The sequence below is a fragment of the Nelumbo nucifera genome, chromosome 5 (assembly GCF_055504915.1).
Source record: "Nelumbo nucifera cultivar China Antique chromosome 5, China Antique-T2T, whole genome shotgun sequence".
NCBI lineage: Eukaryota > Viridiplantae > Streptophyta > Magnoliopsida > Proteales > Nelumbonaceae > Nelumbo > Nelumbo nucifera.
Genome location: NC_142653.1, coordinates 65,755,840 through 65,779,546, shown reverse-complemented (window position 1 = coordinate 65,779,546; position 23,707 = coordinate 65,755,840). Strand labels below are relative to the sequence as shown.

The window sequence follows — 23,707 nt, the reverse complement described above, 5'->3', positions numbered from 1 at the left end:
ATTCTGAGCAAATGAACCATGCTCAGGTTTATTAGGTGTTGGCTGAATCTACTATGTGTAAACAAGGTGATAGGAGTTTATTTGCTTATTTGTCTGATCTAACATCAGTTTGGAAGGACCTAGATCAGCATCAGCTGATTGATTGGGAAAGTGATAAGGATGCAAATGCCTATAAGGCACTGGTAAGCAAGCAGAGAGTGTTTGCTTTCCTTGGCCTCTATCCTTCATATGAACCTATCCTTGTTCAGATTTTGGGATGTAAGGATCTACCCTTTATACAGGAGGTGTACTTTCTCATTTAGTCAGAAGAAAGTAGGAAGTTAGCTATGAATAGGGGAGCAGATTGCTCTAGCTGTTAGGGGAAGGGGGGAGGTAAGAAGACAGGTGGTAGGAGGACTGGTGGAATTGATAAAGAAAAGTTGTGGTGTACACATAATGAGAGACCACACCATATCAGCAAGACATGTTGGGACATAAATAGGAAACCTAAAAATTTCCCATTACAAAAACTGCTAGAGAACAAGACGTATAATTCAGACAATACAGTCGTAATACCAACTTTATCTATCTTTTAACAAAGTTACATCAGATTACAAAACCGGAAGTCTTTCGCCTTCAACACTGCTAGGGGAAGGGGGGAGGTAAGAAGACAGGTGGAATTGATAAAGAAAAGTTGTGGTGTACACATAATGAGAGACCACACCATATCAGCAAGACATGTTGGGACATAAATAGGAAACCTAAAAATTTCCCATTACAAAAACTGCTAGAGAACAAGACGTATAATTCAGACAATACAGTCGTAATACCAACTTTATCTATCTTTTAACAAAGTTACATCAGATTACAAAACCGGAAGTCTTTCGCCTTCAACACTGCTAGGGGAAGGGGGGAGGTAAGAAGACAGGTGGTAGGAGGACTGGTGGAATTGATAAAGAAAAGTTGTGGTGTACACATAATGAGAGACCACACCATATCAGCAAGACATGTTGGGACATAAATAGGAAACCTAAAAATTTCCCATTACAAAAACTGCTAGAGAACAAGACGTATAATTCAGACAATACAGTCGTAATACCAACTTTATCTATCTCTTAACAAAGTTACATCAGATTACAAAACCGGAAGTCTTTCGCCTTCAACACTGCTATTAGCCAACAGCATGTGACTTTTCACGAGAACCACAAATGTTTGATATAGAAGAATCCAGAAATTAGAGGTCTCCAGCCCAAAGGATTGTTTATTCAGTTCTAGCCAGAATTCTAGAAAACACATCACAGTTGAATAGGAAGGTAATTTAGGGACTTCGAAAAGGTATATCTCCTCCATTTGGGTTTTGGATTAATTCCTTTGTCTGTTCAGTAAGCTGGTCAGTGCTATTAGATCCTTAGCAATTTTGTGAAAGCTGAAAACACATACGTAACCATCTTACCATCAATAACCTGCATATTATTGTGTGCTTTATCTTTCTTTCATTCAAAAGAAAGAAACAAAAGCAAAAAAAAAAAAAGCAAGCCTCTTGTTTCTTATTTCCTACATAGCATAGTTTCTTTTGGAATTTTAGATTTTCTAAGAGTGCCTTGCATTAGTTTAGAATTTTGATTACTTATTTGTGATATTTTATCTATATTGGCATTGCATCCTTTTACTTTCATCCCATTATCCTTTCATTAATACCATATCATCATGCTTACCAATGCTGAACATTTTGCTAAGGTAGAAGCCTTGTCCAAGAGCCAAGAAGCCTTGACCAAAGCATTGTCAGAGTTAGATCGAAAAGGACAAAGAGAGAGAGAGAAGAAATAAACACAACAGTTTGGTGGGTGTGTCACTTAGTGACCATTGCCACCCTAAGAGTAATATTTATATTAAAGAAAGTAAAAGGAAAAATCTGCCCTTAGTGTACAAAAGATAGTGTACAAATAAAATAGATGTACAAAAGAAGTAAAAGTACAAAAATAGCCCTATGACTAGTTCTTCTCACTGTCTCTACACTCTCCCTTAAACTGATGCCTAGGAATGAGCATCAGTTTGTCCATGAGAATTAAGTGTCAGGCCTGAGTCGTTGCTTTTGTCAATAGGTTTGCCAGTTGGAGACTGGAGGAGACATGAGGAAGAGAAATGGTACCCTCAAGAAGGAGGTCGTGGATGAAGTGGTAATTGGTAATCAACTTCTATATGTTTGGTGTGCTCATGGAAGACGGGGTTGGAGGCAATTTTGATTGCACTAACATTGTTTGCATAGAGAGGAACTGATGGTGATGGCTCATTAAGGATGTCAAGTAGGAGAGCTCGGAGCCATATAATTTCACTGCACATTGAGGACATTGCTTTGTATTCAACTTCAATGGAAGATTTTGATACAGTAGGTTGTTTCTTGCACTTCCATGAAATAAGAGAGTTGCCTAAGAATACACACTAGCCAATAGTGGATCGTCGGGTGTTAGGGCATCCAGCCCAATCAACATTCACATAGGCAGTAAGGCTAATGGGGGATGAAGAGGAGAAGAATATTCCATGTGATAAAGTTCCCTGCACATATCTAATAATCTGATGAACTTCAAATAAATGTGGTTGTCTTGGGGAAGACACAAACTGGCTCACCAGTTGGATTGTATATGATATATCTGACCGAGTCTTGGTGAGATAGATTAGACTACCCACTAGTTGATGATAAATAGTAGGGTCTTTAAGGGGAGAATCATCATCCTTACTATGTTTTAGATTCAGTTCCAATGGAGTTTCCACAATCTTGGAATCACTGAGATTGGCTAGTTTAACAAGATCAATAGCATTCTGTTGGTTAACAAAATAGCCCCGAAAATAGTAGGGTCTTTATGGCTTACTTCAAGCTCCAGAAAATAAGTCAAACAACCCATGTCCTTCATCTTAAAGGATTCACTAGTAATCGTTGCAAGTCAGCAGCTCCTACATCATCCCCTATAATGAGTATATCATCGACATAATGAAGTAAGATTGTCATTCCCTGCTTCCTCTGTAAGGTGAATAGAGAATGGCCTAAAGAACTCTAAATAAAACCAACATCAGTGATAATGGATTTGAATTTCTGAAACCATGCTCTAGGAGCTTGTTTCAGGCCATAGAGGGACTTCTTCAGGCGACAAACAAGCTGTTGGTCCGTGCAATATTCAGGAGGGGACTTCATATACACTATCTTCTTCAACTCCCCATGGAGGAATGCATTCTTTACATCCATCTGATGAATTTTTCACTGTTTGGCTGTAGATATAGCCATCAAAAGTCATACAATGGTCATTTTTGCTACTAAAGCAAAAGTTTCCTCATAATCTATTCCATATTCCTGTTTATAGCCTTGTGCAACCAGCCTAGCCTTGTATTTGTGTAGGCTACCATCAGATTTCAGTTTCACAGAGTAGATCCATCGACTTCCTATAAGAGATGTCTCAGGTGGAGTTTTAACCAAGTCCTAGGTGTCATTCTCAAGAAGGGCTCGGATCTCAAAGTCCATGGCATCTTTCCAATGTGGTATTGCTATAGCCTGTTGGTAAGATATGGGAATGTTTGTGGTAGAAAAAACAACAAAAAAGGAGCTATGATCTGGTGAAAGACCATAGCAGTTAGGTGGGCGAGAAATTCTAGAAGAACGACGCAAGGTAGGTGCAATAGGTTCAAGGGGAGGGTCAAGTACACTTACTGGGGCAAATGGAGTGACTGGATCGGCAGCTGGTGGTAGAGATTAGGGGGGGCATTGATACTAATGTAGACAGTTGCCTCCTGAAGAAAGTCTGAAGTTGCTATTGGAGGTGATGTTGGTGTGCAGTACCTGTAGAATCAAAACTGTGCAATAGAGGTAGAAGGAGCTGGAAATTTCACAATATGTTCAAAGAAAGACACTCTCAAGGACATTACTAGAAATTCGAATACAATGGACCGAAGGATCATAGCAAAGGAATCCCTTATGTTTAGAACTGTACCCCATAAAGGCACGCAAAGCTGCTTTGTGCGTTCATGAAGTGGGAGGTGAAAAAAATCAAACACAACAATTTGGTGGGTGTGTCACTTAGTGACCATTGACACCCTAAGAGAACTATTTATATTAAAGAAAGTAAAAGGACAAATCTGCCCTTAGTGTACAAAAGATAGTATACAAATAAAATAAATATACAAAAAAGAAGTAAAAGTACAAAAATAGCCCTACGGCTAGTTCTTCTCACTGTCTCTACAAGAACAAGAAGAAACAAAAACAATTTTGGAAGAGAAGATACAAACCCTTAGTTCAGATATAAATGCCCTTAAAGATCCTACGACTGAATTAATGAAACAAATATCTGTATCCATGGGCAAGCATCTTGTTGAAGACTCAAGGAATGATCCCCAAGAGTCTATTGTAGGGCATAATTATTGAAATGGTCAACCCCTAGGTTCTAGTGCTCAACAATTGGGCATTCTCCCAACCCTAACTACTAGGATCCATCAACCGCGAACAAATATGGGCAGGGAGAGTCAAGTTCCAAACTTGGGACATACTCACATGCAATCACATAGGGTGTTAAACAGTGAGTACTATACCAACAACCCACAAGAATTAGCTGATGAGGATGAATTTCTGGAGAGCGATTTTGAGGATCATCCTAGACATAGACAATATCATGGTAGACATCAAGATAGATTCCCTCCATGTCGTCAATGCCAAATTCAAGATGACAAAAGAAATTTCCCCGAGGATGGTGAAATCACAAAGAAGGTCAAAGTGGATGTTTCTAGTTATGATGGTAGGTTAGACCTTGGTGCTTTCCTAGATTGGTTAGTAGATACGGAAGATTACTTTGATTGGCATAACATGTTTGATACCCAGTGTGTTTGCTTTACCAAGAGAAAGCTAGTAGGGTCTGCCAAGCATTATTGGCAAGGGGGTTCAATGAGACATTGAGCATCTAGATGAGGCACCCATCACTTTGTTGGCTGAAATGAAAGCTAAATTGAAGGAAAAATATCTTCCAACATATTATAAAAGGCAGTTATTGGAGCAATGGATGAATTTGAAACAAGGGTCGTTAAGTGTGACCGATTACCTTAACTGATTTGAGGATTTGTCTATGAAATGTGATATAAGGGAAGAACAATGGGTAACTCTCACCAAGTCCATTAATGGTTCAAGACTTGAATTGAAAAGGGAATTGAATCTGCATTCTCTTGACACCTTAGAAGAGGCTTAACATAAGGCCTTAGAGCTTGAAAAATTCCAAAAGTTGTCTACCTTTAGCTGTATGTCTTCCCAAGATGGAGAGACCCAAGCACCTAAATCCATGTCTAAATCAGTGTCTTTTCAAAGGACCAATAAGCTTGCACATCCAAGACCAACAATGTCTAGTGGTAGTAACAATTCTATTTAGAGAACTGACACTAACACTACTACTAGTTCATGACAAAAAGGGTCAGACATTCAATGCTTTAGTTGCCATGGTAAAGGGCATGTTGCTTTACGTTGTCCAAATCGAACTTTAACCATAGGCACAGATGTAGAAAAGTCTTTTGAGGATCAAGATGTTGATCAAGTTGTTGAGTCTTTAGAAGAACCTTCTGAGACTGAATTTGAAGAGGACCAAGGTTGTGCTGATGATCATCACCTTAGTGTTATGAGGTGTATTTTGTCCACTCATACTAAGACAGGTAATTGGAGACACACTAGAATTTTTCAAGCCTATTTTAAATGTGGGGATGTTGTGTGCAAAGTTGTCATTGATGGAGGTAGTCCCATGAATGTTGTATCCAAATCTGCCATATCAAGAATGAAACTCAAACCTGAACCGCACCCATAACCATATAGAGTAGCTTGGGTAGATAAGACTTCTTTATTAGATGGGTTTAGAATCCATCATATGGATGGCCGAACCATGCTAGATGGCTGAGCGAAATTTCAAAAATTTTTCTAATCCTTTCGGGAACCGATTCCTTGATAAATTTGAAAACTAAATTTTTAGGATTGATCTTGCACTGAACCGGACCAGATTTGAAACCAAATTGATAGGAGATTATACCTGATACAGAGACCACAAATTGCAGCTCCCATGGTGGAAGTTCATGCCCAATATCAGTCCCAAAATCGGCCTCCAACTGAAGATGGCGCAGAGTACAGGAGAAACTGATTCAGCAACTTTGATTTCAGCAAATCTGCTATCCAACTGGCTTGGATCGAGTGGGATGAGTGAGCCTGAATTTCTTCAATGTTTTACTTGCAAAAACACAGAAGAAAACTGATAGAAATCAGTTCTTGGAAAGGCTAGGTTGTGAGAGACAAGAGAGAAGAAGAGAGAGCAAGAATGTGGAGAGAGTGTCCAAGACTGGTTCGCCCACTTCTCTCTTTATCTCTATATGGAGCAAACTCCTAATCTGATTAGGAGATGACCCAAATCTGATTTGGAACAGAACTTTTCTTTTCTTAATTGATAAACATTATCCTCTTTAGTGGATAAGTGCTCCATACCCAGATCCATACCAAGTTTTGACCCAAATCACATGAGTTGTCATGTGACAACTTAACTAATCATATTAGTAATGAGCCTTAGGCCTTTCTCTTAAAGGCTCACATCCCCAAGTGTGGCATGGCCACTTTGGGCCTAATATTGTATGGCGTAGGACCCCACAAAGGTCTCACAGAAGTCCATGAGGGTTCGACCCCACCTTTGAAAGAGATTGGGCTGAATTCGCTGCTTAGGGCAGTGAACTCCTGAGCCAATCAGCAAGGGCTCATTCTGGGCCCAACATTTACACTTAAATGATCATTGGATTCAGCCACCCTATGAAGACTCAAGGATAATGGACTTATGCAAGATAAAGCCCATTAGGTAATCAACCCTATAATGGTCTCTTACACTTAATCTTATGGCCCATAATCTTCAGAACACTACCCGACAAGGAAGGACCTTTCCCTTGGTTGCAAGGTGCAGTGTCACACTCTGCCCGGATGGATCCTGGGATTAAAACCTTTTGCAAATCCTTTTCATAAAATAATAATATTATAATATATAAGTATATTTTGCAAAACCAGATTTCAAACACAGGTGAAATCCACTGCCAACAGTTTAGGTTTCCATTAGAGAGAGTGTAAACCCTGATACTCACTTTATCTGAAGGGGTTGATCCTATCACTATGATCACCCACTCAAGTAATTTCCTAAATTGCCCCAACATGCCAGATATTTGACCCTTGCTGGATCTCTTTGGTTGGCACATCAAAGGCATCCTGGTCCACTACTTAGTGCAGTATCATAATCAAGTCTGGGGTTATGTGCAACTTTCCAATTTTGCCTATCTATTCCCAAGGTCTAGGACATAACTGGAAATTGGTTCGGGTTAAGTGTTTCTTCCAAACACCCACTGCCTATGCTTTGGGTTTAACCCTAGCAGTTGAGACAAGCTGCTTTAACTATTTGGTAGCACACCAGTGTCAGTTTTTGTTAGGATAAGCTCCCCAAGTCTATCTAATGGTTGAGAACATTCTAAACTAACACAAGTCTCATAAGTGTCCAATTTAAGGGGTAATACGCAGAAAGTATACCAATAAAAACATGAAACAATAATGTACTTTATTCATTTACAAATAAATGTTCATGTACATCAGTTTGATTGGAGCTGAGGGCATATACTGTCTAACACTCTCTACCCATAACTGAGAGGTGTTTGGTTCCCATCCAAATGGGTTATTATTTAGATAAGATTTGGTGTGATGTTTCTACCTATGGATGATGCTCATGTCTTGTTGGGGCATCCATGGTTATATGATATGAATGTTATCCATTATGGTCGATCAAATACATATATAATCAAGAACAATGGGAAATCTACTCTTGTGAAGCCAACCAAACCATCTGAGAAGGATAGATCCAGAAAGGTCCTCCCAATTGACCCTCCAAAAGGAAACCTTTGCACATTCTAACTCGAAAAGAATTTGAAAGGGAAGGCAATGAGTCAGGTGTAGTTTTATTTGTTGTGGTCAAAGAAGATGCTAGGGTTGCTTCTATAGAATTAACTATAAATTCACTTGAGATTGCAACCCTATTGAAAGAATTCCAGGATGTGGCCCTGGAAGAATTGCCAAGTGAATTACCATCCTTGAGGGATATTTAGCATGCCATTGGCATAGTCCCAGGATCTTAATTGCCTAACTTCCAGAATTATAGGATGAACCCAACGGAGCATGCTGAATTGCAACGATAAGTGGACGAACTTTTAGAAAGAGGTTTTATTCATAAGAGTTTAAGTCCTTGTGTTGTGCCAACCTTATTAACTCTTAAGAAAGATGGATCATGGAGAATGTGTATCGATAGTCAATAAGATCATAGTTAAATATAGATTCTTGATACCTCGACTTGATGATATGTTGGATCTCATGGCTAGTGCACAATGGTTTTCTAAGGTTGATCTTTGAAGTGGATATCACCAAATCCGATTTAGAATTGGTGATGAATGGAATACTGCTCTTAAAACAAAGGATGAACTCTATGAGTGGCTAGTCATGCCCTTTGGCTTGACTCATGCACCTAGTACTTTAAAAGTACTACTTTTATGAGATTTATGACTCAGATCTTGCAACCCTTTATTGGAAAATTCTTAGTGGTCTATTTTGATGACATATTAATCTACAGTCATTCTAAAGAAGAGCATCTCAATCACCTTAGGCAAGTTCTTGAGACACTTCAAGCTTGGCATTCCCAAGGCTAAGCTTTAGCATGATACTGGCAAGCTTGGCATGATTGACATCTATTATGTTATGTCTTTTTAATTTTCTGCCCAACTAAGGGCTTCTCTGTAAATTACCAAAGCTTAACTTAATAAAATAGAATTAAGGGTGTAAGAGAAGAGACTATGTTCGAAAATCTCTCTCTCTGAACCCAAGTTGCCGCCACCTTCTTCATATTCTCTCCTCTAGAACTCTGATTTCTGCTACTTTCTTTTGATTTTATGCATCTTTCTAAACAGTCCTTTCTTCTCAAAAGGCTGTTTTTCTTCTCCTACTAAGAAAGTGTGGTGTCAGCCTATTCCTACCAAAATCGGAGCCTTTTGTTGGGTAGTGCATCATGGGAAGATCAGCATTATGCACATGCTACAAAAAACAAAGATCCTTATGCTTATCTCCAAACTTGTGCACCCTATGTAAATCCAATGAAGAAAATTTTTACCACTTACTAATATCCTGACCCTTTGCTGCAAATATATGGGATTGGCTTTTCTCTTTGTTTGGTTGCAGATGGTCCTTACCAACGGAGGTAGATAGGCTTTTTAACACTTCAATCTTTGTTTGGCCTAAAAGGAGGGGAAGAAAGAAATAATATGAACTCTTTGGGAAGAAAGAAATAACAGAATTTTCTCAGGAAAGGAGAAATGCATAGAAGTGGTAAGAGACTACATATTGGTAAGGGTGATAAATTGGCTTAGGACCTTGGATTCTTTTTAGTCTTGGTCCTTCGATGTTATTTGGAGAAATTTGGGGGTAGTGGGCAGAATTTCTTCCAAAAAGAAAAAGAAAAGATTTTATGGAAACCCCTAGTTGCAGACTTCGTGAAATTAAATTTGATGGGGGTAGTCAAGGAAACTCGGGCCTTTCAGGTATAAGGGGTGCTGCGAAGTAAATAAGGGATTATCATTGCACTTTTTTCCAGTCCCATGGGAGTGGGAAATTCCATCAGGGCAGAATTTCTCACGGCTATGAGAGGGCTACAAATTGCAAGTGAGGTTGGCCTAACAAATGTGGAGATTGAAGGGGACTAAAATCTGGTGATAGGGTGGCTAAAGGATCTAGAGTCTATAATATGGTGTTTTAGGTATGGGATGAAAATGTTTAAATGGATAACCCGAAACATGAACTTGAAAATCTCTTGAGTTAGAAGAACTGCTAATGCTATGGTAGATGGGTTATCTAAACAAGGGGTCAATAGGGACAATTTGTATTGGGCCTAGTTGTAACTGTTTTGATACTATCTTTTAAAGTTTGTGTGAGAGGTAACACCTCATGCCTCTTTATGGGATGCTTGTAATGCCTACTCTCTTTGATATTTAATAACTACTTATTTACTTCAAAAAAAGACCAATCTAGAAACTCTTCAAGTTCCAACTCACCATCAAACTCGTTAACATGAAGTTGAACACCATGACCTTGATTGGATTGTAAAGCTTGCACTATTTGGTCTTCCCATTGTTGGTTGTTATTCCTTTCATGTTGATCACCTTCAGGTTGCTCAATGTCTTCATTTAATTCTTCATTAATAATGTTAGTGGGCTGTTCATCACTTGTTACGCCAACATCCCTAGTAGCATTTTGATCTACAAGTTGGGCAAGACGCTCAATTTGTTCTTGCAGCTCTCTTGTAGCCTCTTGGAAAACCTCTACAATGACATGTTGTGGTCTTCTACTACCCCCACCACATCCACCCCTTGCAGCCATAATAACATAACAAAACACAAGGAGATGAACTTTGAAGCAAACCCAAGGAAACAAGTTATATGCAACACTTCAAATGTACAACAATAAGCACAAAAATACTTAGCTGAATACAACAAAACAAGTTGGATTTTGAGGGGTTTCAGACCTGAACCTGAAGGAGAACTCCTCCTGGAACGGTTTCACAACAATAACAATGGCATTAAGCTGGCTCTCGCATGGGCACACAGTGATAGAGGGAGGAAGGTGCCAAAATATGTTGATTCCTCAAAACCCAAGCTCCCAATACTTGAAAACCTTAGCTGGGGATGAGCTACAATTCAAACAAGAGATAAAGATCCTAATAGACCCCTATAGAAACAACTTCCTTCTTTTTTATAAGACTCAATGGCTTGCTAGAGAAGCCAACTAATATATTTACACATACATCCCTAGGATGTTTCCCCTTCACAAATAACTCTGAGAGAATAAAACTAATTTCAAACAAACCCCCCAAAAGATAACTTTTGTTACAAAAAGACCTAGGAGACCGAAACCCAATAGATGTGTGTTCAACTGCCCATTACCAGAATCTGAATTAAAAAAATGATGAAAATACCCCTGAACCCAAATTGTCAATAAAGCTACCCAAAAACAACAATTTTGTATCATACTACAAAAACACACAAATTCAGAATATATTCACATTTCTCTCTTTTTTGATTCTTCTTTTTCCTTTTGTTTCTTCTTGTTCTTTCTTTTATTTTGGGCTCATCATAACTTGTATAAGTATAAATTGTTATATACTATATTCTATATGTGTCATATATATGAAAAAAATCTATGATACCATAAAGACATGATACTGGAAAGGCTTTGACCAATCAAAACCCCCCATGAATTTTGATGAAAATCCACTTGATTGGTTACTACTTCTATGATGCTGGTTGATGGCTATAATTTTTTTTTTCAGTATCATGTCTTTCCGTATCATAGTCAGACCCTATATATATTCTCTGTGTGTGTGTGTGTATCTTTCCACAATAGGGTTGGATTAGGCCTGAACACAAAACTCAAATGATCACCCCTACTTCAACCCATGTCCTTTTGGTTTGTCTATAGCTTCTCTAGGTCCTTCAACTTGTAATAGATCTCTTTTTGTCAATGCTGCTGCATATGGTCTTCTCTCCATGTGATCAAGCCACCTTGCCTGCTTCCCTCATTTTATCAGCTATTGCTGCTACTTATTGTATTTCTTACTTGGATTTGTAGGTTACCAATGAGGAAGCAATTGAAATGGCAAGGAAATTGGCATTGGAGGAAGGATTGCTGGTAATTATATGCATATTTCTGTAAATTTCCAAGTTTTTTAATACTTATTGTTATTGGGATGCTTTTAGCTAATAAATTTTTCTGTGTACTGTCATTGGCATGCCGAAGTAGTGCCACATTTTCTAGGCAGTTTCGACCCCCCTAAGGAAAATACTAATGCTACTCAAGGTTCTAAATATAGATACAAGCTGGTACGCCGGTAGGAGCGTATCGACCTGTATCAGTGTTTTTTTCTGTGTTTTATTTATTTTTTTCAAAACCAGTTCAGGGGGGTCGGTTTAAGTCCCGGCTATCCTCTGAACCATGGCCTGACCCGATACATGAAAGAATGGTGGGATTCATCGTATGGACGCCAAAAGATTGCGGAATTGGGTGGGGCGAATTTCAAAATTTCCACCTTTCTTCCAACTGGGAATCATATTCCCAAAATTTAGAATACAATATTCAACGATCTATTTGAACCATAACTGAACCAGATCTGAACCAAAAGAGAAGGGAAGGGTTATACCTGATCCGGAGAAGCAGTATCTCCCAACGTCGGTGTTCACGCCCAAAGAAGAGAACCAAGATCAGCTCCCACTGAAGATGACACAGCGATGATGGAGCCGAACTAGCAGTGTTCGTCCCACGAACCAGGTATTTGAACCATAACTGAACCAGATCTGAACCAAAAGAGAAGGGAAGGGTTATACCTGATCCGGAGAAGCAGTATCTCCCAACGTCGGTGTTCATGACCAAAGAAGAGAACCAAGATCAGCTCCCACTGAAGATGACACAACGGTGATGGAGCCGAACCAGTAGTGTTCGTCCCACGAACCAGGTTCTTCTGAAGAACTTGATGGAAGCAATGAGCACCACAGAATCGATCAAGAACCTTTCTTGATGTTCTCTTGGTGAGAACTCGAACTGGCAGAAGAAAGTATGGCGGTGATTGTTGAGGAAGAAGGTCAGAGAAGAAGATGGTGAACTGCAATATTCTTCTCTGGAAAATCTAGAGATCCTTTTTTCAAGATTGCAGAAGTATATCTGCTAAAAGCCTAGGGTTTGAATTCTTGTAATTCGAATGGGTTTTTCCTTCTTTCTTGGTGATCAAGAAACCTCCTAATCTCATTAGGAGTTATCCCAATCCAAATCTGTATTTGGATAGAGAGGCTTCTTGATCCTATCTGCAGATCAGATCAGCCTACTCTTGATCTTATCAGGAGATTACCAGATTCAAATTCTAATTTGAATCTGGTCTCCAAGAGTGGATAGGGATCCAATCCTTTTTGGTTTAACCAAATCCCAGATCCGCCCCTATGTATGATTGATCAAATCAGCCCAATTCGAAATGGGCTTTAGGCCCATTATGTATTAAGTGCTCAATAGTCTTCCAGACTGCTGCCCAATTGGGCTTCTTTGTATGGCGTGGGACCCAAGCATTGATCTACACATCAACCACATGGGTTCGGCTCAACCTTTATTACAAGGCATAGCCGAATTCACTGGAAAGCCCAGTGAACCTCTGAGCCCATCACATGGACCCTATGGGCCCAACACTTACACTAAGTGGTCCCTGGGCCAAGCCATCTTATAAAAACCCAGGGACTGTGGGCAGATGCAAGATTAGCCCATCAGGCATTACCCTAAATGGCCTTACACTTAACCTCTCAGCCCATGATGATCAAGCACTGCCTGACAAGAGAGGACCTTTCCCTCGGCTGCAAGGAACAATGTTGCACTCTCCACTCACATGGATCCCGGGAATTAAAACCATTTGCAAACAACTTGAAACCGAAAATACCTATATATCATATATATATAATTTTGCAAAAAACAAATTCCAACGATTGAAATCAACTGCCGACAGTTTGGTTTCCATCAGAAAGAGTGCATTTCTGATCATTACCTTTGTTCGACAAAGGGGCTGATCCTGTCACTATGATCACCCACTAAGATGAATTCTCAGACTATCCCAACATACCCAGGTTTTAACCCCCGCTAAGGATCTCATTGATTGGCATATCAAAGACAGCCCAATCCAACACCTAGTGGAGTATCATAATCGAGTCTAGGGGTCAAGTGTAACTTTCCAGTTTTGCCCATCTATCTCCAAGGTCCAGGGCAATACTGGAAATCTGGTCCAGTTCAAGGATTCGAGTAATCCCATACTGCATGTGCCTTGGGTCTTACCCTGGTGGCCGAGACAGGCCATCCCAACACTTGGCGGCACACCAGTATCAGCCTTGGCAGGATAAATCTCCCCAGATTTATCTATCGGCTGTGAACATTTAAAACTAACACAAGTCTCATTAAGTGTCCAATTTAAGGGTTTTACACAGAAATGTACCACACAACATGAATCAAACATGCACTTTATTTATTTACACTAAATGTCAAAAGTACATCAAATCGGATTGGAGCTAAGGGCATACAAAACTGTCCAACAATACACACCCTGTAGGGGCGTATCAGGAAGGCCCCAATACGATATGTATCGGCCGATACGTAACGATATTTTGAACCTTGATGCTAGTATCTAAGAGATGATCCTAGTGTTTATTACTTCTATCATTGTATAGATTTAACATTTGTCTCTTTGGCTGCATTTAGTAAGAGTGCAAACACTGAACCAAAGCGAATTTGCACTCTGATTCAGTTTTGCAGGCATTTGGTAAGAGTGCATTTCTGTACTGAAAATGATAGTAAATTTGTACATTCTGGCATGTTTGCTTTTGAAATGAGAGCAACAATTGCTTCCAAAAAATGGAAGCAAACTTTTGCACTCAAAGTTGGTCCATATAAAAAAGGTAGATTCCAGTGTTGAAATTCATGTTTGTACCCATCACACCCAAATACATTTGGTAAGAATGCAAAATTTATCAATGCAAAGCCAAACAATGTTTGCATTTTCTTGAACCGTACACATTTACATTTGCACTCTTACCAAACACAGCCTTTAGGTATCTTTTCAAACCTGTCAATGTGTCACCACAAGCCTCTGCCTTCAACAAAATGTTAGAAATGGAATTTCCATAACCTAAAATTCTTACAATTGAACTTTCACATGAAGGATTTTAGTCTTTAGATGCTATTGGTGTTACTGAAATGCCTCCACAAGGTATCAACCCAATGAGTCACCAAAAGCAGACTAATTTCCAGAAAACTAAGATTTGCTAATTTTAAATGTAGAGTGACTGGACCAAATGCCCTAGTATCATTATATTATCCTTTGTTTTTAATTGTTATGTTTGTTAATGGGCCTTGTCTTTCTGGGCCTGTTAACTTTTCTCTTTTCTATTTTTAAGTATGGTTATGAGCTGGCTGCCCCTTTAAAGGCAGATTTGTAATTATCCTCATTATGTTAAGTTTAATAAAGATTAGAGGAGAAGGGGAGACAAGGCATCAAACATTCTTCTTCCTCTCCTTTCTTCTTCATCTTCTTCTTCTTTTTCTCTACTGTTTCTCTTTTTTCTTCTCTCCTTTTTCCACACATAATCTGAGATTTATTTTCTGATTTATCATACTGGATCACATCTTGGTATCAGAGCACTATTCTTTTCTTCCTTCTTTTCCTCTTTTCTCCCATGCACCCTTCGATTAGAAGTGTATGGAGAGATAAAATTGCTGAATGTTTTGAGATCATCTGAGCCTAGTTGGTAGAGGGTTTGGAGAGATAGAAACTGTTGTAGATTGCTAAGAAATTGAGGCTGCTGTTTTTTGCTCAAAACCCTAGCCGACTAGAGAGTTTTCTAGTTATAGGTAAAAGAGACAGTTTGAGAGTGGCGCTCAGGGTTTGGGAGGTCCCTTTTAATCTCTAGTAGAGGGCGGTTAAGGTTGGAGACTGTTTGGAGAGCTTGGTAGGAGTGGCATCTGTTCTCCCATTTCTCCCATGGAGTTGGGTGCAATGAAACCCTATTTTTGGGGACCTTGTGCGGGACTGGTTACAGTTGGATCCATAGTAGCTAAAATCATTGCACCCATAGTAGCTAAAGAGACAGTTTGAGAGTGGCGCTCAGGGTTTGGGAGGTCACTTTTAATCTCTAGTAGAGGGCGGTTAAGGTTGGAGACTGTTTGGAGAGCTTGGTAGGAGTGGCATCTGTTCTCCCATTTCTCCCATGGAGTTGGGTGCAATGAAACCCTATTTCTGGGGACCTTGTGCGGGACTGGTTATAGTTGGATCCATAGTAGCTAAAATCGTTGTTTGGGATTTTTTTTGACTAATGGATCAGTTTGGAAGTGAGATGAAGCAGAAATCGATGTTTGGGGTTGGTTGAGTAGATTCTGTTCCGATTGGGGTGACAACAATTAAGCTGGATAGAACAAATTACTTGGCCTGGGCATGGTCCATATGGATTTATTTTTGTAGTAGAGGTAAATTAGGCTATCTTATAGGCAGTAAGGAGATGCCAACAGAGACTGATCCTACATATGAAAAATGGATGCAGGAGAACTACATAGTGATTGGATGGTTAGTTAACTCTATGCAGACTCACATAAGCCAACAATACCTCTGGGTGAATTCAGCTAACAAAATTTGGGATTGTGTTACAGAAACAAACTCTTAGAAACTAAACGTTGTAAGATCCTGCAAGTTTAAGAATGATGTGAATAATCTGAGACAGAGGGAGAAGAGTGTAGCAGTGTACTACTCTATGTTGAAGCCATTGTGGCAGAGATTGATGTCATGGAGACAATTGTGTGGGAGAGAAACAAGGATGTAGAGACTTACAGAAAATTAGTAGAAAGAAACAGGGCGTTTGAGTTTCTTATAGGACTCAACCTTGAGTTTGAGATTGCTAGGCAAAACATTTTGGCTAAGGATGATGTGACCCTTGCTCAGGCATACTCCATGGTTACAGGGACCTCCACCACGAGACATGCTAAGATAATGCCGAAGGGGCTGAATGAGAAGGAGGTGATATGTGAATATGGCAAGAAGCCAAAACACACGAAGGGTACCTTTTGGAAGCTACATCCTGGTCTTCTTCCAGAGAGGTTTTGGAACAACAACAATACTATGAAAAATGGTTAGTTTGTGAAGCCTAAGAATGCAAATGTAGCTACTGTACCTGAAAGTGGAAACAAGGAAAGTGAAGAGAGAAGTTTGCAATCGAGCAATTGGCAACAGTGAAGGCAGAATTTGAAGGGTATGGGAAGTTCATCAACCAAGGAGATTACAGTTGCAACACCCAACTCCTTAGGCAACACCTCTTCATTTGCCTTTGCTCACTCAAGTATTCGTGCTTTTGCAAATCATGCTACTATATTAGGTATTCCTAAAATCCCTTGGATTATAGATTTTGGTTCATCAGACCATATGACTATCATATCCAACCTTTTCTGTTTATATCAACTCCTTTCTAGCTGAGAGAAGATATCCCTTGTTGATGGGTCTCTTTCTCCCATCTCTAGGAAGGGGGATATCAAAGCCTCAGACTCCATTGTTTTATCCTCGGTTCTTCATGTTCCCAAACTTGACATTAATCTTTTATCTGTTAGTAGTTTGACTAAATCTTTGAATTGTAGTATAACCTTTTTTCCTATCCATTGTATTTTTTAGGACCTGAAATCTTAGAGGACGATTGGGAGTGGCCATGAGGTGAATGTAATATACTTTTTGGATACAATTGATGAAAGTCTTGGACCACTTCATTGTGTAGCATTTGAGTTTATTTCTTGTCTGTTGATCGAGTCATGTTATGTCAGTTACATTTTGGTCATTTGTCTTTTTATGCTTTGATTCATTTGTCTCCATAAATGTTTAAGGGGATATCTCTGTCTAGTCTTCATTGCGAGTCTTCTTTGTCTACTCTTCATTGTGAATCTTGTGAACTTGTGAAGCATTGTAGGCTTTCCATATTGTGCACTCTGATGTGTAGGGGCCATATCATTTATATGCTATAGGGGGCTACAAATATTTTATCCTCTTTGTTGATAATTTCTCACTTTACTTAGATTTATCTATGAAATCCCAAGATGAAGTACCAACTATTGTGCAACAGTTTCATGAACTTATTCTTACTCAGTTTAACACTTGGATCAAAACATTCCGCTCTGATAATGCTAAGGAATATTTTGAGAAAATTCTTATTTCCTATTTTGATGCATTTGGGGTTATCCATTAGAGTTCTTGTTTCTACACTCCACAACAAAATGGAGTGGTAGAGAGGAAGAACTATCATGTGGTTGAGGTTTCTAGGAGCCTTCTATTTGTCAATCATGTTCCTGTTAAATTTTGGGGGAATGCTGTCCTTATAACTACATACTAGATAAATCACATGCCTTCCTGGGTTCTGGGTTTCACCCCCTTTAGCCTTATCTTTCTTGATGAGAATCTCTTTTCTCTTCTCTTCGAGTTTTTTGGTTGTTTTCTATGTTCATGTCCATGACCATCGGAGACATAAATTTGAACCTAAAGCACCCAAGTGTATTTTTCTAGGATATGCCTCCACACAGAAGGGATATTGTTACATTTGCAGAGTCTATCCCTTTCTTTGGAACTTCTCTTAAGGGGGAGCATTCTGAGGAGTTGTTTACTATGTCACCGACTATTCCTATCCTGGTTCCTCTTGAGTCCTCTGTTGAATTTCCTAATCCTGTTGGGTTTCCTTCCATTGAGTCTTTTTCAAGTGTTCTTGCTCCCCCTCCTCCTTCAGCTCATCCTCCCACTTTCACTTCTCATCCCATTGTCCGAAGGTGGTACCAAAGACAAAGACTCAAGTATGAGCAAGTTGTTTCCCTTCCTTCAACCGAGCCTCTTGCACCTCCCATCACTATTGAGGTATCATGTCAGCCCTCCTCTTCTACTCCACTAATACTTTCCTAGATCTTGACGTTCCTATTGCCCTTCGAAAAGGCAAACGGAAGTGTATAGCTCATTGCATCTCCAAACACTTGTCTTATAACCTTCTTTCCCTAACCTATTATTCCTTCCTTGCCTCTGTTTCTACACATGCTATTCCTAAGTCTGTCTCAGAAACCTTATCTAATCCATAATGGAGGGATGCTATGATGATTGAGATAATTGATTTGCATAAAAACAATATCTAGGACATTGTGGACTTGCCTGAGGGGAAGAAACTAGTTGGTTGTAAATGGGTTTTCACTGTTAAGTACTATTTTAATGGTACTATTTGAAAGATTTAAGGCTTAACTGGTTGCTAAAGGTTACACTTAGATGTATGGTGTTGATTACCTAGAGACCTTTGCCCCTGTAGCTAAAATGACATCAGTTCGGGTTTTGCCATCCTTGGATGCTAGTTTTGACTGGCCACTTATCAATTTGATGTAAAAAATGCATTCTTAAATGGAGATTTACATGAAGAAGTTTACGTCTTTACCTTCAGGGATGCATGGGAAAGAAATTAAAGGGAAAGTGTGTAAATTGAAGAAGTCCCTTTATGGCCTTTGTGAATGATTTGATTAATACTAATTCAGTCCTAGGTCTGAGATAAGTAAGAAGGAAAGAAGAAGAAGAAAAGAAAGAAGAGAGGAGAAGAAGAAAAGGTTTGGTTTGAGAAGAGGAAAAGTCGATCCCTCTCAACCGGCCCACCTTACACTAGACTACGAAAGACAAATCTGCCCCTCATTAAGTATGGGACACACAACTTAAACCCAGAAAAAATAGACAACTCATCCTTAATTAAATAGACAGATGATCAAACTTAAGTATGGGACACACAACTTAATCCACTCTTCCTCGACTCAACCCTTTTGTAAACAAATTTGTTCACTGTTTTCCTGAATTCACATGAGCTGTATTTATCACTCCACTGATCACCTTTTCTCTTGCAAAGTGGCAATCAACTTCAATATGCTTTGTTTTCTCGTGAAAGACTAGATTAGAAGAAATGTGGTTTGTAGTTTGGCTGTCACAATACAACTTCATAGGTCTGTCAACTGAGAACCCCATCTCCTGCAAAAGATTTTTTAGTCACACTAGTTCACATGTAGTATGAGCCATGGCCCTGTATTCGGCTTCAACACTGCTTCTTGCTACCACAATTTGTTTCTTGCTCTTCCAAGTCACTAGATTGCCACCAAGGAAGGTACAATACCCTGTAGTGGATCTCCTGTCAGACACAAATCCAACCCAATCAGCATCTGTGTATCCCTCTATCTCAAGAGTTCCTCCACTCTTGTATAATAGGTACGACCTGGAGCTCCGTTCAAGTACCTAACAATTCTTAGAACTACCTCCCATTGTGGAACTCGAGGATGTTGCATAAACTGACTCACCATACTTACTGCAAATGATATATTTGGTCAAGTAATAGTTAGGTAATTCAATTTATCCACCAACCTCTTGTACCTTCTAGGATCATCAAACTATTCACTCGCATCAATACTCAACTTGACATTTGGTTCCATGAATGTTTTAGCTGGTTTAGCACCCAACAACCCTATTTCTTCAAGTAAATCAAAGACATACTTTCATTGGCACAAGTTAATACCATGTCTCGACCTTGCAACTTCTATTCCTAAAAAATATTTCAGTTTACCCAAATCTTTTGTTTGGAAATGATCATGTAGAAAGTTCTACAACCTGTCAATCAGATTGCTATCACTACCAGTTATAACAATGCCATCCACATACACCACTAACACAATCTTCTTAGATTTTGATTCATAACTGAACACAAAATGGTCTACTTAGCTTTGTTTCATGCCAAAGTCCCTCACAACTTCATTGAATCTGCGAAACCATACACGTGGAGATTGTTTCAGCCCATAAATCGCCTTCTTAAGTTTGCAAATTTTATCATCCTCCCCCTGAGCAACAAACCCGGGTGGTTGTTCCATATATACCTCCTCAACAAGATCACCATGTAAGAAGGCATTCTTGATGTCAAGTTAAAAGAGGGGCCAATCATACATTGATGCTAAAGAAATCAACACCCGAACTGAACCAATCTTAGCTACAGAAAAGAATGTCTCTATGTAGTCAACACCATATAATTGAGAATAGCTTTTGGCCACTATTGGCTTTCAACCGTGCCACACTGCCATCTGGAAGATATTTCACCGTGTATACTCACTTACATCCAACAACATGCTTACTAGGAGGGAGAGTGGTAAGCTCCCACGTGTTATTGTGTGCCATTGCAAACAATTCCTCTCCCATTGCTTGCCGCTACTCTAGAGGCAATGGTTTCTTGGACATCCTTAGGAATGGAAATAGATGATAACAAAGATACAAATTGTTGATGGGAAGCGGAAAGGTGAGTGTAAATAATTAGGTTTGAATGACCTGTTTTTTCTATTCCAGTAGAACATGTTTTTATAAACAATTGGAGTCCTAAATGTTAGGACTTGTTCCCTATTTTAAAAGAGAAAATCTTGCCTAATCTATTCTAAATAAGGAAACAATTATATAGCTAATTACACCTGATTTGTAGCCTAATTTATAGCTAATTTACAGCAAAGAATCCCAACACTCCCCCTCAAGCTAGGTTGTAAATATTGATCATACCCAACTTGCAACTAAGATCTTCAAAATGCTCCCTTGGAAGTGCTTTAGTTAGGATATCGGCAGTCTGAAGATTAGGAGTGTAAACAGGCTTGATTACTTTCCCTTCTATCTGTTCTCTGATAAAATGCCGATCTATTTCCACATGCTTGGTTCGGTCATGATGAACTGGATTTTTAGCAATATTGATGTCAGATTGACTATCACACAGTAGCTGGATTGTTCCCTCAGAAGGTATCTTCAATTCGGCTAATACCCTTTTGGTTCAGATCTGGTTCGATTATGGTTCAAGTAGGATCCTTGAACATTGTATTCTAAATTTAGGGAATGTGATTCCCAGTTGGAAGAAGGTAGGAAAATTTTTGAAATTCGCCCACCAATTCCGCAACCTTCTTGGCGTCCATCAGATGGATCCTACCATTCTTTCAGTGGTATCAGAGCCACAGGTTCGAATCTTGAACCAAAAGAAAATCAGATCTGAACCTGTGCAGATGGACAGGAGATGTTATGCCAAGATTTGCGCAGATTGCTTTCTTTTTTTTTCAAGAAACTGTTTCTTGTCAAGGGCGATTGATCTGAAATTTAATTTTGTTAAATCCAAAATTTATTTAGAATTGTTTTTTATTTATTTTGATTTAATGGACTATTCGAACCTGGAGATCGCAATGCAGATTTGGCGTAGATGGTCTGCACACCCTTTTTCATTTATTTTATTCAATTCGGTTTGTAAATATTTTTTTTTTTTCTAGACTGAATGTATAGGATTTCTGTTATTTATTTTCTTGATTAAAGAAGAAGGAAGAAGATGGCGGCGCTGGAGATTTGCAGATGGAGAAATTGCTTCCTGCGATTTGCAGTTTGTGAAACTGCAACATTAGTGATTAACCTCTGTTTTGCAGGTGGTGCGAACAGTCCATAGTTGATTTGTGATTGTTTAAAATCAAGATTATTATTTTCAGATCTTTCATGAATTAATTCTTGAATTGAAAATCAGTTTTGGACCATTTCGGACTGGATTGGACTAAAACTATTTGGACCGAATCTTGGGTTCGAAGGGACTGTTTCTCAGTCCATATTTCTCACTTGCTGCTCCAAATCTGATGTTCAATTACAGGGATTAATTCGGCCCACCTGTAAAGCCCAGTTTTAAATGGTTAAAACTGCAAAAGCCCACTTTTGTGAGAAAAGTTATATGGGCCGAACTGCTGACTGCGATTCAGCCCATATACCTAGTCGACATTAATTGTTAATGTTAGGATTTTAAATGGGCTGTTAAAATGGGCTTTACAGCAGTTGATTGATTTGATCAATTCCTCCTTTACATGTGATGATTGGATGTTTGATGTGCTGCGACCGTGGGCCATAAGCACTTGGCCCATGATGACTCGTTAGTGGCTCTTGCGCACACCATGGCTGAATGCACATCATTGCCATGGTGTCCCTTAAGGTCATTGGATGACCCCTCTCTGCTTGGTGGGCCCCACAACCTTGAAAAGGGATGCGTACGGAACCCCTAGCCGATAAAGGCCCACCAGAAATCTGACTTTATGAAAGTTAGTGGGAGCCACTTTGGTTTGACCTAAAATTAGAACTAGGGCATAATTTAGTTCCCTCCAGCAAATATGAGTGCATGTGATAGGGAGATCCATATGATGGACTCTCTAAAGGCCTTCCGTCATTAACACAATGATGGGTCCTTCAGTAATGAGGAAACGCACTATAAAATTGGGCTATCCATTTGCTGTTGGATCTGTTAGAGTGTTTCATAAGATGATAGGGGCGTCATATACTGATGTGGGAGGGGCTTCACTAGAAAATGGGAACTCTCTCACGGTACCTTGGCGTAACCTGAATATGATGGGTGAGCACTCACTGGACAGAAAGGTTTACCTGAAAACGGCTCTGAACCTTGTCTGACAAAGGCCAAAGGGAAACTCATTTGATGAGTGGATATGATCCGTCACAGAAAGGTGGTGGGGTTATGCAGCTGAAACAGTTGGCTTCACGCACCCCATGTGATTTCCCACATTTCCAGAGACATTTCGTCGTCTCCGTCACTAAGAAAGGGGGAAAATCTTAGAGATGAACAAATGGGAATGGAACATAGGTTAAAAACCATATCTATGTAGGTAACATGAATCAAACTAAGGTTGTGGACTAACGTCTTTGCTATTTTATTAGAAAATGGCAAACGGTCAATTCGCAAAGCTTCTAGACGATAACAAGCTTAAGGGCCCAAACTATGCCGACTGGTACAGAAATCTTATGCTGGTCCTAACTTCCGAAAAGTTAGACAAGGTGGTGAAAAATCCTGCCCCGGAGCGTCCGGGTGATAGGGCTTCTGAGGCCCGTAGGAGGGACTACCAAGATTGGGAGGATAAGAACTCCCTAACCCGTTGCTTTGTCATTGCCTCACTAGACAACTCAATAGTAGTTCGATCAAATCGAACTAGCCAAGGACATATTGGACAGTCTAAAGACAATGTATGAATAGCAGAACCGTTCTACTCGACAGAAGGTCCTGA

At 39.5% G+C, this 23,707-nt stretch overlaps 1 protein-coding gene across 4 annotated transcripts in view; it reads left to right on the top strand.

Annotated features, from left to right (window-relative positions):
- LOC104587849 (S-sulfo-L-cysteine synthase (O-acetyl-L-serine-dependent), chloroplastic) overlaps positions 1-23,707 on the top strand; it is a 79,300-nt gene that overhangs the window by 6,647 nt on the left and 48,946 nt on the right. For 3 of the 4 annotated variants that reach the window (XM_010245603.3, XM_010245601.3, XM_010245600.3), the window contains one exon: positions 11,672-11,731. The exons of the other annotated variant lie outside the window; for it this stretch is intronic. In XM_010245603.3, the coding sequence (XP_010243905.1) occupies positions 11,672-11,731 (60 nt within the window). The remainder of the gene's footprint in view (positions 1-11,671; positions 11,732-23,707) is intronic. 4 annotated transcript variants of the gene reach the window in all.